This window comes from Protopterus annectens, chromosome 5.part0 (genome assembly GCF_019279795.1).
Source record: "Protopterus annectens isolate FY-2018-M chromosome 5.part0, PAN1.0, whole genome shotgun sequence".
Classification (NCBI taxonomy): Eukaryota; Metazoa; Chordata; order Ceratodontiformes; family Protopteridae; genus Protopterus; species Protopterus annectens.
Window position 1 is genome coordinate 1,205,360,284 of NC_056735.1, and position 15,800 is coordinate 1,205,376,083.

General features: G+C 36.6%; 1 protein-coding gene across 3 annotated transcripts in view; it reads left to right on the forward strand.

Annotated features, from left to right (window-relative positions):
* Window positions 1-15,800, forward strand: part of RCBTB1 (RCC1 and BTB domain containing protein 1) — a 2,478,854-nt gene that overhangs the window by 1,551,643 nt on the left and 911,411 nt on the right. For all 3 annotated transcript variants that reach the window (XM_044071068.1, XM_044071070.1, XM_044071069.1), the window contains one exon: window positions 12,295-12,437. In XM_044071068.1, coding sequence (XP_043927003.1) covers window positions 12,295-12,437 — 143 coding nt within the window. The remainder of the gene's footprint in view (window positions 1-12,294; window positions 12,438-15,800) is intronic.

The window sequence follows — 15,800 nt, forward strand, 5'->3', positions numbered from 1 at the left end:
GCGAATAATATGGAAGTAAATGTCAGTGAGACACATAAAGACTATACCAGAGCTTGTATATTACAATATACACCATGGACTACAAATATTAAAAATATTATTTCCAACAATTGGAATATACTAAAAATGGATGGAAGAATTATTGATATAGTGGGGGAAGCACCCAGGTTTGTTTCTAGGAATGGGTGCAACATGAAAGTAGAATTGGAAAGGAAAATATATACTAGTAATAGGGAAGTGGACATGAAAGGTACTACAAAATGTGGTACCTGTAAACAGTGCAGATTCATCCTTTCAGAGAACAGCATTAAATTGGAAAATGTCGCTGGTACTAAGATAAAGGTTAGGAAAGGCAACTGCAGGACTTCCCATATAGTGTATCTAGCCAAATGTTCAAAATGTCCTAGTTACTACGTAGGGAAGACTGACAGATCTCTCAGGGAAAGAATATACGACCACTATTATTGTATAAAGAAAAAAGACACCAAAAATGCCCTATGGAGACACTTGGCTGAAAGTAATGGGTGCAATATGTTCCATTTTGCCATATTAGATATTGCTACAGTGAACCCTAGGGACGGGAATATTAGTAAAAAACTGGGTGAACTTGAAACAAGATGGCAAATTAAATTAAATGCTTCAAACCAGCCTGGTTTGAATGACCACATATCAATTAAGCCCATTTTGGTTAATATGGTTTAATAGGTAGCTAGGTTATGAGGTTTATTACATCTATTGAATAGATTTTGCACTGTAAAAGTGAGTCATTCTTGTACTATGACAATTGATTTTTAAGACAATTGACTGTATTACTATATCTTATTTTATAAATGCAATTTTATACGTTTTTTTAAACATGGCACACTGGCACTTTAAATGTATATTAACTGATCAATTAACTCATTTGACTGATGATGAAGTATATATTAACCTTGTGAGTATGTTTAGACTTTGTTCTGAGGAAGTCTAAGTGTTTTAGATGAAAGCGCTTAACATTTAAATAAAGGAAGTTTTTATTGTTCTACGAGTGTCAGCATTTCGAATCCATACCAGCGGGAGCAGATTGTCTTATTGGTTCACTGTGTTGACTGTTTCCAGTTTTTTTCAGTTTCTATATTCTGTCATATCTAAGAAATATCTAAGCTGACACTGAGTAATTGGATGTGGGGCTTTAGCTATTGCCTCAGTACGAGATGGTAACATCTGCCTGCTACCCTGAGATAACAGATGACCAAGATAACGTACTTGAGATGACCATAACTGTCATTTTTTCTTGACACCTTGTGTCCTTTTTCCTGCAAGAATAGTTAAAAGATAGAGGGTTTTCTGCTGACATTGCTGAAAAGAATCGGATGCTTAGTAAATCATCTACATATTACAGACCCACCTGGAAATGTCACATCTTTCAAATCTTTTTTTTTTTTTTTTTTTTTTTTTTTTAGAATTAGAGAAAATAATGAAGGAAATTCAGTGTATCCTTGTAGCAATTGTGTCCATATTTAGTGCTGTCCCTTTTAAGTAAATGCAAAAACAGAAACTGACTTTCAGGGTGGATCGGTATATAAAAGAATGCTGAACACAGACCTGTCACTGAAAACTATTTTGCTGTAAGTGGTATGCAACTCAGTATTGTTGCTGGTTTTGGAAACACAGGAAAAGTTGGTAATACTGAATTGTTTACAGCCTTCAAATTTTGCACAAACCTACAAGTATCTTTTTTTGACTTTTTCACAGGGAGAATGGGAGTATTACAAGGGCTTTTAGCTGGCACTGTTATTCCTTATTGTATCAAGGACTGAATTAGAGGTTTGATTCCCTGCTCTGCTTATGGTTTCAGTGGATACTGCAGAACTCTAGGGAGAGGTTTTAATGGATTCAATTTTACTTTTATTGGTTCTGCAGATTTTAATATACCTACTTCATTAGCATGTTCAGCCCATATGTTAGCAGGTACCTACCTGCTTCAGCAGTTTTCAGCTGTCTGTATGCCTTCAAAAGGCTGTTCCTCAACTTCTGCTAAGACTACTAATACTTTCCCCTCTGATTCTGTTGGAACATCCAAATACCCCCTTCTGGTGTACGGTAAATAGTACAACCCAGCTTGCATAATAGGTCTCTCCCTAGCAAATTTACCAGTGCAGTAGTACTCAAAACTTTCTATAGGACTAATTGAAAAATGACATTCTTTCCTTTTGAGTCAAAAGGAAAGCATGCCATTTTTCAATTAGTCCTATAGAAATGGGTATAGGTTTTGAAACGGAATACATAACAGTAACATTTGCTGTTACAACTGCCTTTACTTTTTGTTTTGATACTGGTACCAGACAATTTGAGGTCACTCTTAATGTAGACCTAGTGGCTCCAATGTCCACCAGGAAAGGATTTTCATTGAATTTATTTTTACCTTAATATAGGGAACCTTTTGACATATTGGCAGCAAAGAGTCGAGATTTATTTTTTGTTTTATTACTCTGACATATAACAGTGCTTCCTGACACCTTCCAATTTGAGGAGTTGGTGGAGGAAAGGCAGCATTATTATAATTTGGCTGCCATTCGGTCCAGGTATTTTGAACTCTCTGCATTCTCTTGTGTGGGTATTTTCCTCTCCAATGTCCTGCTTCACCAGAATTGAAGCAGGATCCATCAGATGAGGCAGAAGGGGCATTGCCAGCTCACTGTTGCCAACCCAGCTACACCTTGTTACCCTTGACCAGCACTTTTACTAAATCCCCTAGCAATGTCTCTCTCCCTTTCACTGCCTCTGCTCCATCCTCTTGGGGCGTTTAGCTGCCTTATTTGCAAAGTTACCAGCTTATCCTAAGTATCCTTTCTCCATTTTTCCTGATAACTCAGTATAGTGATTTGCAGCACTTAATAAAGACTCCAAATCCTTTCCCTGCCAGTCTATAAGCACTGAGCTTTATTTGATTTTGTACAGGGGCTTGCAAGCCCTGCACAAAAGCAGCTGCAATAGCTGATTTAGCTTGTTCTTCTGGGTCTGGTATTTCTGAATGTCTAGCAAAAATTGCTAAACTTATTACAACTGAGTGACTGCTCCAGGTGTTTCTGCAGTTAACTCCTACTAACGCCTCTAGGCATCAAATACTGCCTGTTTATCTTTGCATCAATAATTCCAAAACCATGCTATGTACGAGCTTTTAAAAGATTTCACCTTAAAGCTTACACAGTGGCAAACGCAACTGCATTATTATACCATGACCCCCCCATTAATATTCCAAAACGTGCACGCTGATTGGCCAGCGTGCACGTTGTAAATCGACTTATACTAATGGAAAAAGGTCCGGTCGCCCGGACTTTTTCCATTAGTATAAGTCTCTTTTCAAACACTGTCTCGCTATGTTAAAAGAGTTTAACATAGCAACACAGGTTTAAAAAAGCAACGGAGATGTCCGTTGCTTATTTTAAAGCTGTCTCGCTATGTTAAACCCATTTAACATAGCGAGACAGGTTTAAAAAAAAAAGCAACAGAGAAAGCAAGATCTCTGTTGCTTTTTACTGTTTCGCTATGTTAAATGGGTTTAACATAGCGAGAGAGCTTTAAAATAAGCAACGGACATCTCCGTTGCTTATTTTAAAGCTGTCTTGCTATTTTAAACCCATTTAACATACCGAAACAGTAAAAAGCAACAGAGATCTTGCTTTCTCTATTGCTTTTGGCCACAGCTCTGATGTACTGCGTAGGCATGCACAGTACATCAGAACTGCTGCGGATACCAGACAGCTGCGGAAGGGCAGCAAAGAGGCATTATACAATGCCATTATTTAAGAAAAGTAATTATTTCTTTTCTTAAATAATGTCATAGTATAATAGCAATAACCCACTTCTGGGTGTGGGTAATGCGGGATTTACCCACGGTTGTCTTTGTTTGGTCCCTCGGGCTTGCCCCGGGACCAAACCACGCCAACCGTGGATAAATCCCGCATTACCCACACCCAGGCGTGGGTTATTGCTATAATATTTGACCCCTGTCTAGTGCAAGTAAATAGATATTAACTGTCATTTTTATGATAATTTATATAGATGTAACTTTCACATTTTTCTAAATATCTCAACAACCAAGTAACACAGACAGAACTCCTTAGCCTCATATGAATGCTCTCGGCTAGATGAATAAAATGTTGCTGATAGTATATGTTTAGCTTGAGTTGTTCCTGAGATTTTGTAAGTTGTTTACAAAATATTACAAATTGTAATAGTTACAGTGTTTACTGTGACTTATAAAAAATGGTTTAAGACTTAGAACCTAAAGAATATTGCTACTATAAAAACAGTTTGTGCTGGACAGTTTGTCATTTTTACTTCTTTCATAATCACTATGGTTCCAGACATACAAATATTTGTTTGAAATGTGAGAACATAATTTAATTCGGTACTTACGTATTATCTTAACCACATTCCGAACAGGACAAAAGTCTCATTTCCAAGCAGATTAGTTTTCTCTCTCTTTAATGATTTAGTGTTGAAACAACATTTTATTTGAAGGATGCTTCATGTTTCCTTCAGTTTTGCTGTCTTCATAGTATTTATATTAAGTACACACATTACTAAAGTGGAAATAGACCGAAATTTGTTTCATTTTCTACTGATTAATGTACAGGTACAAATGCTGCTTGCGCATCCACAATAAACACTATAAATACAGCAAAACTGAAGGAAGCATGAAGCTTCCTTCAAATAAAACGTTGTTTCAACAGTAAAACATAATTCGAGAAAGAGAAAACTAAATGAGATGGTTTTATATCATCTAAGGATTGGGACTATCTGATGTTTAACACCGCAATTACTTTGACAGCAGAAACATTATCTGATATGCCTGAAATGTCATTGTCATACCTCTCAACTGTCCAGATATTTGCAGAATGGCCAGATTTATCCTTCGTATTTTTGGTCCATTCCTCTTAAAACTTGTGTTTTTCTGGCAAATCACTGTGGAATGGTGTCGCTAAATAATGACCTACATTTGTGTTTCAGAGTTTATTTCCTCCAGAAGATGCATAATAACACAAGTACTATTATTCTAGCTAAGAGCAATATTTAAAACCTGCCCCTATTTTGGCCCGTTTGTTCACGACATATCTCGGCAGGAGTATGACTTGGAAATTAGCCATTTTTCCCTGTTTGAAATGTGGTTGCTATAATACGTACCGTTAATTCTGTCAAAAGGCTTAGGCTTCGCCCATTGGAAGTTACAGTGTAAACTTCCTGAGCTCCATTGGAGGGAATGAGTTAAGATGACTCAAATAATCTGCAGGGGCTTCCCCTTTATTTTGCTTACGTACCTGTATTTTAGACCAATCTGTCCTAACCTGACACACTTTTGTAATTTTATTTAACAATGATGTCCTTTTGTCTATTAGTGCAGTTCCTGTGAGAGTAAAATCTGTTATTTTAGCCTTCTCAAGTAACTTTTTTTTTATTTCATCTGAAGTAACTACCTAAAGCACCTGGCTTAAATCTGTCAAAGTAGGGTTGTAACATTCTATTATAGTTTTTAATTTCTCCTTAAACCTTAATGGATCTTCTTTAATATTTAGAAAGCTTTTAGACATAGTATGCAAATCAGCAGGGGTCCAAGGTTGATGAACAAGTTCTGTATTATTAGCCCCCAATTTTTTTTTAAGAGGTGACAAAAGATTCTCTCCATAGGCAGTAGCCTGCTGTCCTGCTCTATCATGTGAGTGCATGTGATGAGCCACAGGAGTGTCAAGTTAAGTACTAGTGCTCTTGTTGGAGACATAGAAGCTTGTTGAAAATGATAGAAAGAAGAAAAAAAAAACCTCCTTAACTGCAGCTGCCTGTTCTGAAGATGAGGGTTGAACAGGGGAACTTAGTTGAGATGTACCAGTACCACGCTGACCTGGAGTCTAATGGACAGTTGTCCAAAATGCAGGGGTCTAAGAAACAGCAGAATCTTGTTAAGGAGCCACCCGTACCAGAATATATGGAGGTGGGAGTGCAGTAGTGACTGGAAGATTATCATCCTCTTCAGAAGATTCTGCTTTTTGGCTGTCCCAGTTTCTTCCAGACCTGCTAAGACAGGATTAAGGGATCCCTTTTTACTGGTCTGTACTGCCTTCTTGACCTCTTACCTGTTGCAGCAATTTTTTATTAGCCTTGTGTAATCCTGTTAATGTTGACTCCTTTTCCCTTTTAAGAGCTTCAATATACCAAGAATAAAATACTGCCATTTGTTCCCCATGTATGTTTTTTTTTGTTCTTCCAAAATACCCTTCAGTTTCACTAAATTGTCCTTACCATGAGTTCCATTTCTTAGAAACACTTAACTAGGGCAGTTTTTAGTAAGCTGAAATCACTCATTTAAATACTTACAACTGTCATTTCCATAATTGTGATACATAAAATATGCAGGTGTTCTCTTTACAATGATTTCATACTGCTTGCTTAACTGCGTTCCCATTTTTCCTATTAAGATTTACCTGGTAGGTCTTGGATCCTGGTAATTTAGAAGAAAAAATGATTACATCTATTCACACACTATTTATGGAGGGAAGGGTAGGAATTCAGTTGTTGTGCAATGACAGGGAAAAGGTTTTGATCAGCCTTTTCCCACAGCACCCCCTTGCTTTTGTCCCATCACAAGCTCAAAATTGACAGCTTCAGTATTGCGATCAGAATAATGGGACAGAGAGGTACAGTGTCCAGAACTGACCACTGTTTTGGACCTTACACAGATGCACGTACATCCCAATGATACATGGTCTCATGAACTTGATTTACCAGCACACATACATCCCAATGTGCTATGGTCTCATGAACTTGATTTACCAGCACACACACACACACACACACACACACACACACACACACACACACACACACACACACACCTATGTCCCAGAATGCTATAGGCTCATGGACTTGTTTTAACGTTAACTTTTTTTCTCTCTCTTTTCACTCATACATAAACCAACACAAAACATCTCTCATGCCTCTCACCTTTTAGTCTTCAGGGTACTGCCCTTGACACAAGGCTCCCCTTGTGTAATTTTTCCTTTTTGTTGTAGGCACATACACATTGATAAACTTTTACTTATTTTCTATGGGGTCCTTCCACTATTACTTTACACATACCTAAGAAGGAAACTCAGTCATTTTAACCAAACAGTTATTCACTCATTCCACTCTTTTAACTGTAATTATCTGAGAGAGAGAAAAAAACATTTTCCACAAATTCATTTTCCTAGTTAGTTTATCAGCAGTTTGCACAGCCTGAACATTTAGGTATCTGAATCTCTGACTCAAATTCACCGAAGAACTTTTGTAATTTATTTCACACTGCCCTGCAACAATACCAAAGTTTAGAATCTGACTCACGGCACCAAATGTTAAAGTTCACAAATAAATAACAAGAGAGTTTTGCCTTTTAGTCTTGAGTCAAGAATAATGCTTCAGGATGTGGAAAGTACTGGTTTATTCCATAAGCAGTGCTGGGAGACTATCTACTAAGATTTTCAAATCTGTCTCCCAAAATAAGGAAAATTTCATATTTTATACCTTTTGTTATCAATTTCAAGCATGCAGAATTCTAACGTTACATAGCTTTTAACAAATAATAACATTTTAAATGTTTTTTTGCCCTCATGATCCTCGCTTAGAGCTTCATGTGAACACTTGACAAATATGCCTTTTTACAACATAGACCACCAAGTCTAAGAATTTATCTTTTGACATTGTAACATTCAGTACCAGTACTTTACAAACGTCCTTGCAATAATTCATCCCCAGCCTGAGAAGGCCAGAGGATACTGTATTAACATTCTGAAACCAGACTCCTTAAACATAGTATAACATCATAACACCCAACTCCTTAAGCACTTGCTTTGCCATCAATTATCTGTCAGTACACTATAATTTGCTAATAAAGAGAATGTAGTTGTAAGCCACTTGAAATATAAAGCTACAACTTATGGTTGTAATACTATATGTTGTATAATCATCCATCATTTTTACCTTTTGATTTTAACATAAATATAAACATTTTATTTGACTCATTTTTGAAGAAACTGCAAGTTAATTTGCATTTTGTGAAGAATAATCATGAGGCATAACATTTGCCATAGCAATTACAGCACAGATCTTTCCATTTCATTAACATTCTGAGATACTACTTGGAAACTTAAATTTAAAAAGTTGACTGTGACTAAGAGTGTGTGTGTGTGTGTGTGTGTGTGTGTGTGTGTGTGTGTGTGTGTGTGTGTGTGTGTGTGTGTGTTACTGAGATTCCCAAAAAAGTACAGAAACTTTTCTGAAGATGTACAGAACTGCTGCTGGTCCTTAGTTGTTTAATACTTTTAGGCTCTGACCTGCAAATCATGGTGAAGGCTACTATTAATTTTATATTCATGAAATAGTGATCCTGTCAAAGACAGTTTGAATATGAACCCAGGAGCTAACCAGTTTCATGAAGGATTAATAATCTAAGTGAACATGCTAGTCTTATGTCTTCTTAAAATTTTAAAATGAGCAGCCGTAAGGAGCAAAATAAATACATAATGTTATGGTGGAGCAATGTATTCTGTTTTTTTTATTTACAAGAAGACAGTGCTCAGACTGTTTACAGATGTTTGAATATTTAGCAGTTATTTTTCAAGCTTCCATTGTTATCATCAGACCATGTTTTATTATTTGTTTGATGGGGCTTACATATCATGGAAAAAGAAACCGGTTTTCAGTCACCACTGCAGAGAATAAATACTTTGATTCAGTTTAATGTACATGTACAGTTTTGGTGTTTTGCTCTGAAAGTTGCTGTCTCCAAAAGTGCATATAGCTTGGCCTTTTCATCCTGATTATGAACTGGAGAAGAGTGAGCCGTGTAAAATCTAAGCGTTAGTATCAAGTGTCCCTTCAGCCGCATGACACTTTTTTTCCGGTTGTTAAAATAGGTGGTTGATGCTGTGGTTGCTACAGAAGGGAATGACCAGAAATACGAAGTTAATCAGATCTCCGTTATGTGTACATTCATAATGGTGAAAGGTGAAGCCAACTGAGATGAAATGTCCACCTTGGTGGGTGGTTGGTTTTGTTTGTGCCATTGTCTTTCTGTCTCTATTTACTCTTTCTTTACTGTGTTATATGAATGAAACAGAGATCTACTCCAACCATTTAGTATAACTGCCTTTGTTTCTGCTTGGAGACTGGAATGTGCTTACTGACAGTTGCTGTTATAGTTATCATGATGTTAATAATCTGCGTAGTTTACAGTTTTTCTTATTTTCCTTTTCTGTTTTTTTCCCTCTTTTCTGAGAATCTTGTCTGGGCTGCATTCTATTGTGAAAGTATGACATGTCCGTAGGATTCTTACAACAGTCCAAGTACTGGATCAGAAAGACGTTTAAGGTCATATTTAGTTAGAAGTGCAGTCGAGAGAGGTTGAGTTTTTTATTTTGGACATGTAATTAGCATAAAATCAAAATACCAAATAACACATAACTCTTTCTGCTTCCAGTGGGAATGTGAGTTACTACTCAGAAACGCATTTAAAATACAGAGTGACAAAAACAATGGAAAAATTTAAGTGCATTACCAAAGAAATTGTGTAAAATCTGTAGACTGTAATGAAATGTATTGTAGAGTTACTACACAAGATCTCTTACTTTTGGTTCAGAAAAATTGAGATGTGTCCTGTTTCTTTAAATTATTGTTGCCACTGAAATGTTGGCCATGTACTGTGGCTTTCTATTTACTGAACAGTTTCAAAAATCCCATGTAATGACTCAAGCCTGAAAATAGTGCCATACTTCCAAAATGAAGGACATCCTGTGCTGGAATAAATCAGACCTGAAAACAAGAACGTTCCTCCAAGATAGCGACAAGTGAGAGATCTGCATTAGAATAATATATGTATGCACACAAACACCATTATTTGTGGATGCTTTGGTCAATGCTTTCTGCTTGCCAAAAGAAGAATAATGCCGCTCATGTACAGTTAGTTGTTGTTGTGTCTTTCGGCTTTTCCCAGTTAGGGGTCGTCACAGCGGAGCTCCGGTCCGCTAATGATTGGTAGTTGATTTTTATGTGCCGAGTTAGCAACCCTGATGCACAACCTTCAACGAAGGAATGCCCATTCACGCATGTCGACACATAGAAGACGCTCTAACTAAGAATCGAACGGGCAATGTCTAACTGTGAGGCGACAATGCTACCACAGCACCCTATATATATATATGTATATATATATATATATATATATATATATATATCTGCACATGCATTTATGCGTGTGTATGTATGTGTGTGTGTATATAGATATATATATATATATATATATATATATATATATGTATATATATGTGTATATATATATATATATATATATATATATATATATATATATATATATATAGATATATATATGTATAGATACACACATATACATATATATGGGTCTACATCTGTTTGTTGAAAACACACATTCTCGACAAACAGAAGATCGAACCCACTTAAGCGAAAATGCACTACATCAACAGTGCACTTTTGAAAAAGCTGATTCACGGGAGCACATTACAGTGGGGATAAGGAAGTACATCCTTTTCCCTACTGTAGTGCGATCTCAGAGTTAATATATTTAAGTAGGGGGGTGTTGGGGGCACAGCACCCCCCCAACATGGGGAGTGCAGGGGGGCTTGCCGCCCTGCAAAATAGTGTTTAAAGTACTTTTTTTTCCCGATTCGGTGAATCAGCTTTTGCGAAAGTGCACTTTCAATGTAGTGCACTTTTGCTTAACTCATTCACTCCAATGGAGCTCAGGAAGTTTGCACTGTAACTTCCAATGGGTGGAGCCTAAGCCTTTTCACAGAATCAAATTATGTCCTCCCATTTCAAACAAATGTTCATATTTCTGGAACCATGGAGGTTATGAAAGAAGTATCAATGGGAAACCCTTTATCACAAACTATTTTTATAGTAGTAGTATTTTTTAGGTTCTAGGTCTTAAACTTAGTTTTACATGTCACAGTAAACACAGTAACAATTACATTTGTAATATTTTGTAAACAACTTATAATATATCTGCAATATCTGCAAACACTCAAATTATACACATACTGACAGCAGCATTTTATTTATAAAGCTGAGATCTTTCATGTGAGGCTAAGGAGTTCTGTCTGTGTTACTTGGTTGAGATATTTATTTATTTATTATTTATTTTTATTTATTTTCAGTTTGATTACCGGGGAAGTCCACTGGGCCAAGAAGTGCCCATTTTTAGTGGAGGCCCGGGGAGAAAAGCTCCATGTGCAATACAGTACAATAAAGGTTACAAAATACAAAAAAAAAAGGTTACATAATGTTAGAGATGAAATACAAGAGTAAGATTCATACATTCAAAAAAACTGCAAGTGTAATATACATCATGAGACAGTTTAAAAAAGCAGAACTTTTTTTTTTTTGCTCTTTAGAAGTTTACAATATTTACAAGCTTGGAGTTTATTTAAAGTCTGCTAGTTCAGGTTCTTTAGAGAAATTAGATTAAGCTTGAGATATTTAGAAAAATGTGAACATTATCTCTGTATAAATTAATATCATAAAATCAATAGTTAATATCTTTACCTGCACTAAACAGAGGTCGAATATTAGTGGTTGAGTTTGTTATTGTGTAAGTTTAAGATGAAGTATTTTAAAACCTTGTACATAGCATGATTTTGGAATTATTGATGCAAATATGAATAAGTAATATTTGACGCCTAGAGGCGTCAGTAGGATGTGACTGCAGATGCACCTGGAGGCGCCACTTGTAATGAATTAAGTGGGTTTCTACTTGTCTTCAAGATTTTGAAATTTCTATCAAGAAAAGTGACCTATATATATATATATATATATATATATATATATATATATATATATATATATATACATATATGTACACACACACACACACACACATATATATAAATATATATTATATATATATATATATATATATATATATATATGTATGTGTATACACATACATATAGACACACACTCACATATACCGCTATACAAGTACGTATCTATATCAAAAACTTTGCACAGTGACCTCTTCCGATTTTAGTACTACACAGGCGCATAACACTTGTCGTTGAATCCCAGCCTGTGTTGTCTTGCAAAAATAAATTAGCATACTGACTTTGTTACTTTCGGTTTGGGGGTAGTTTATCTTACAGGTTAAGTTTAATTTTTATCTGTGTTATATATGTATTTATTTATTGTATTGTATTGTATTGTATTTATTTATTTTTCCCAAACTTTTACTTTTTTTATGTACAGATTGCATGTGGCTGTGCTCACACACTAGCTCTAACAGATGAAGGATTGGTGTATACTTGGGGTGCTAATACCTATGGACAGCTGGGCAATGGAAATAAAAATAACCAAGTGTGTCCTGTGCAGATAATGGTGGACAAAGAAAGGTAACATCACAGCCATTTATCTTTAGTTTTGCAGAAAAGTTATGTATCTGTAATAGTGGTGACTTCTGTCAAGCTGTGTGAAATGTCTTGCTGTAGTAACCGTTATTTCCAAGTGCATTTTTAAGTGGAGGCTATGCTGCAGTTTTCATCTTGGCACTTCACAGAAGCATATGTGACTGTGGAATTTTATTTATTTTATTTTATTGCATTTGTTTACTGGGAAAGTCCACTGGGCCTAAAAGAGTCCATTTTCAGTGGAGGCCCGGGGAGAAAAGCTCCAACGAGATATAGAAAAAACTCCCAAAGTGTTGCATTTTGGCATATTTTATCTCATACTTCATATACGTTCTTCACTGTGTAGATTTCCATCTTTAAGATTTAAAGAGCAATGGGCTAATCAAGTCTGAGGACTTAAAAGTAGCTGTTTATTGTGGTAAGACAGTTGAAAACACTTCATAGCTGCTTGAGTTGGGTTGGGAGCAAAATTCTCAGGAGGAAGTATCTTTCCGAGATGTCACCCCTGATTATTGTGCACAAATCTGGATATAAGATCTTTAAAGAATGAACAGAGCCCTCCTTAATAATAAAGGAGTTGAGCAGCCTTTGTTAAGCCACCACCTCGTAGCTTAAGCACAGAGCCAGCTATGTCATTATTTTATTAAAATGTAAAATTGCTTCACAGTTCTCAGTTACTTTTGTAGAGCACTTTTAGCAACACAATAAGCTCTGTCATGCACTGTCTACATATGTTTTGTTTCCCCAAGTCTTCACCTGCGATACTGAGGTGAGTGGCCCTCGACTTATGATGCAACAAAAGCAAGTGCAGGCTGAGTTTATCAAACAAGCCACTGTGAAGCTATTTCTCCTGACAAAATTCTGCTTTTTGGTAAAGGATCTTACTGAAATTTGCCAAGCAGTACTGCTTAAGAAAATAATGAAAATTCAGAAAATTATCGAAGCTAGACAAATGCATAATACTTGAATTAGCTTAAAGATTGATTATGTAAGTGCACATGTATGTTTTTGCTATTTTATTTTGTTTAAAACTTAAATGCCTTGGATTTTTCCTGCCAGAGTGTAGTATAGCTTACTCTGTATTTTTTTTCCAGTCAAGGAGTACTCATGTAAGGAGGCAGATCTTAAAGGAGAACTCCCCCAAAAACTGTAAAACATGTTAAAATTGTGGAAATCATCTAAACATAATGAAATAAACATCATTTTAGCACTATTTTTTGTGTGTTATACTGAAGTCTACCCATATGGGGTCCAGCATCTTAAGTAATTTTGATATTTTAGTTTAACTGTTGGTATCCCACAAGCCTTTGTGCATTCTTAGAAGATTGCATTATCCAGTAGGCTTGGTTACAAGGCTCGGTACTTACGTATTATCACAACCAGATTTTTGCGATAATACGGCTTGCTTCCCGGTGTGTGAATGTAACCATAAATGTATGCAGAATCACACAGGGAATGTTATTTGTAAAAAAAAAACCCACTTTGTTGCGGTAGGAATAGTGTGGTATTTGAAAAATGACAGCTTATTTAAACCTATGCCATTTCCTGACATCATGTCAGTCATAGTACTTTTCTAAGTCATGTTATGTGTGCACACAACACAGCAGAAGTATGTGAAATGGAGTAATTACTCTGAATCACAATTGCAGCAAAACCTCACTGAATGTAAGCAGTTGTGAACAAACTTCTGTGTTTCTTTCTGGCTTGGCCAAAACTCGATCCCAAAAAACATAAAGTGACAGCAAAAACACGTTCTCCTTTCAAGCGATGATATTTTGTGGCCGGATGCAAAGAGCCGCATCTGCAGCATATTCCCTTCCCCAGAACTAGCAGCCCAAAAGGGGTAAAAAGCAAATGACAGTTCACACACCATCCAAAAAGGGTGAAAATGTTAACATCTACAGATGTGATTAATTTATTATTAAACACACATCACAGAGGATAACACTCCGGGGGCCAACACTGCTGCTTCGTAGCCAACTTCCAGAGCCAGCCACTACATTTTTCCTGACATACTGCTCGGGTTGTCTCAACTCTGATTTGCAGGACAGTGCAAAAAGGCATGCAGGTTATACCGTAAACTGTCCCAAATCATGACATTAAGGACAACGACTTGTTTGTACATAATGTCATAATTGTCAGGAATAATCAGAGAATTGGAAGCTGGTTGCAAGAGAATCACAAAAATCTGTTATGTATGACCATAATCTGACAGCATTGGTTGACAAAGAACGTTCAGTGGACAGCCTTGCCAAGAAGCGACATGCTGCCAGTAAAGAGCAGGAAGAAACAGTATGTTTTTTAGTTTGTGTTGATAGCCCTCCAGAAAACAACCTGGTTTGGTAAAGAAAACACACTGTATTCCATTTCAACCACATTAACGAACAGATTTAGTGATCGTGAAACAGGCCGTATTATTCAAAAATCTGGTTGCGATAATATGTACGTACCTTGCTCTTGTCTCTCCGTAGGCTTAACATGGGTAACTCCCGCTCCTTTTGATTTCTTCAGATAAAAGTTCTTTTTCTGTTTCAGTGAAAGTCCTTGACTGCATTTGAACCCATCTCCAAAAGTAAGCATATTTGCTACCTTGAAAAACTAGCTAACTCACCTTTTATTACACCTCAGTTGTAGTCCTAGAAATTTTGTCTACTCCCGCAACACCATTCCCTTTCCTAGGTGACAAACAGCTGTAGTTAATTAGGTTGCCTGCTTAGGCAATTCACAACTGAAGTATCAGGCTGCGTAACAAGCTGAGAAGAAACTCATTTTCTGTTGCCTGTTTACTAGTGGAAGTAAATATATTAGCATATGTTTACCGGTCAAGTTTGACTGGGCAGAAAAAGGCCTTTTCAGCAGAGGCTGGTGGAGAAAAGATCCACCGAGACTACAGATATAACATGAATCCATAATAAATGCACAGTTGCATTGGTTATACATGTCTAATAATTGAACAGAATCAAGTCATCTAAATATATGTTCATCATTCTTACTGCTGCATTAGCTTTTAGGTTATATGGATTGTTTCTGTGCCCAGGAAACAAGAACCGGCCAGCTTCACAAAGCTCTGCTGCCTCCAGTCACAGCACCTTCACTCTGACTGCTGATTGGCTAGCCAAGGAGGGGAATGAACAGCCAGAGTGAAGATTTCTTCAGTACTTTCTTTGCACAGCAACCACGTGCTCATACCTTTGTTACTCATTACAAATTGGATATTGTATCTAAAAACACAGCTGCCTTTAGCTCTGCGGTACTCCGTAATATCCTCCATGAGGGCCACCCGAGATCAGCGTAGCTGGGGACTCTGTCCCCTGGGTTGAGGAAGAATGTAAAGGACAAAATCAGATT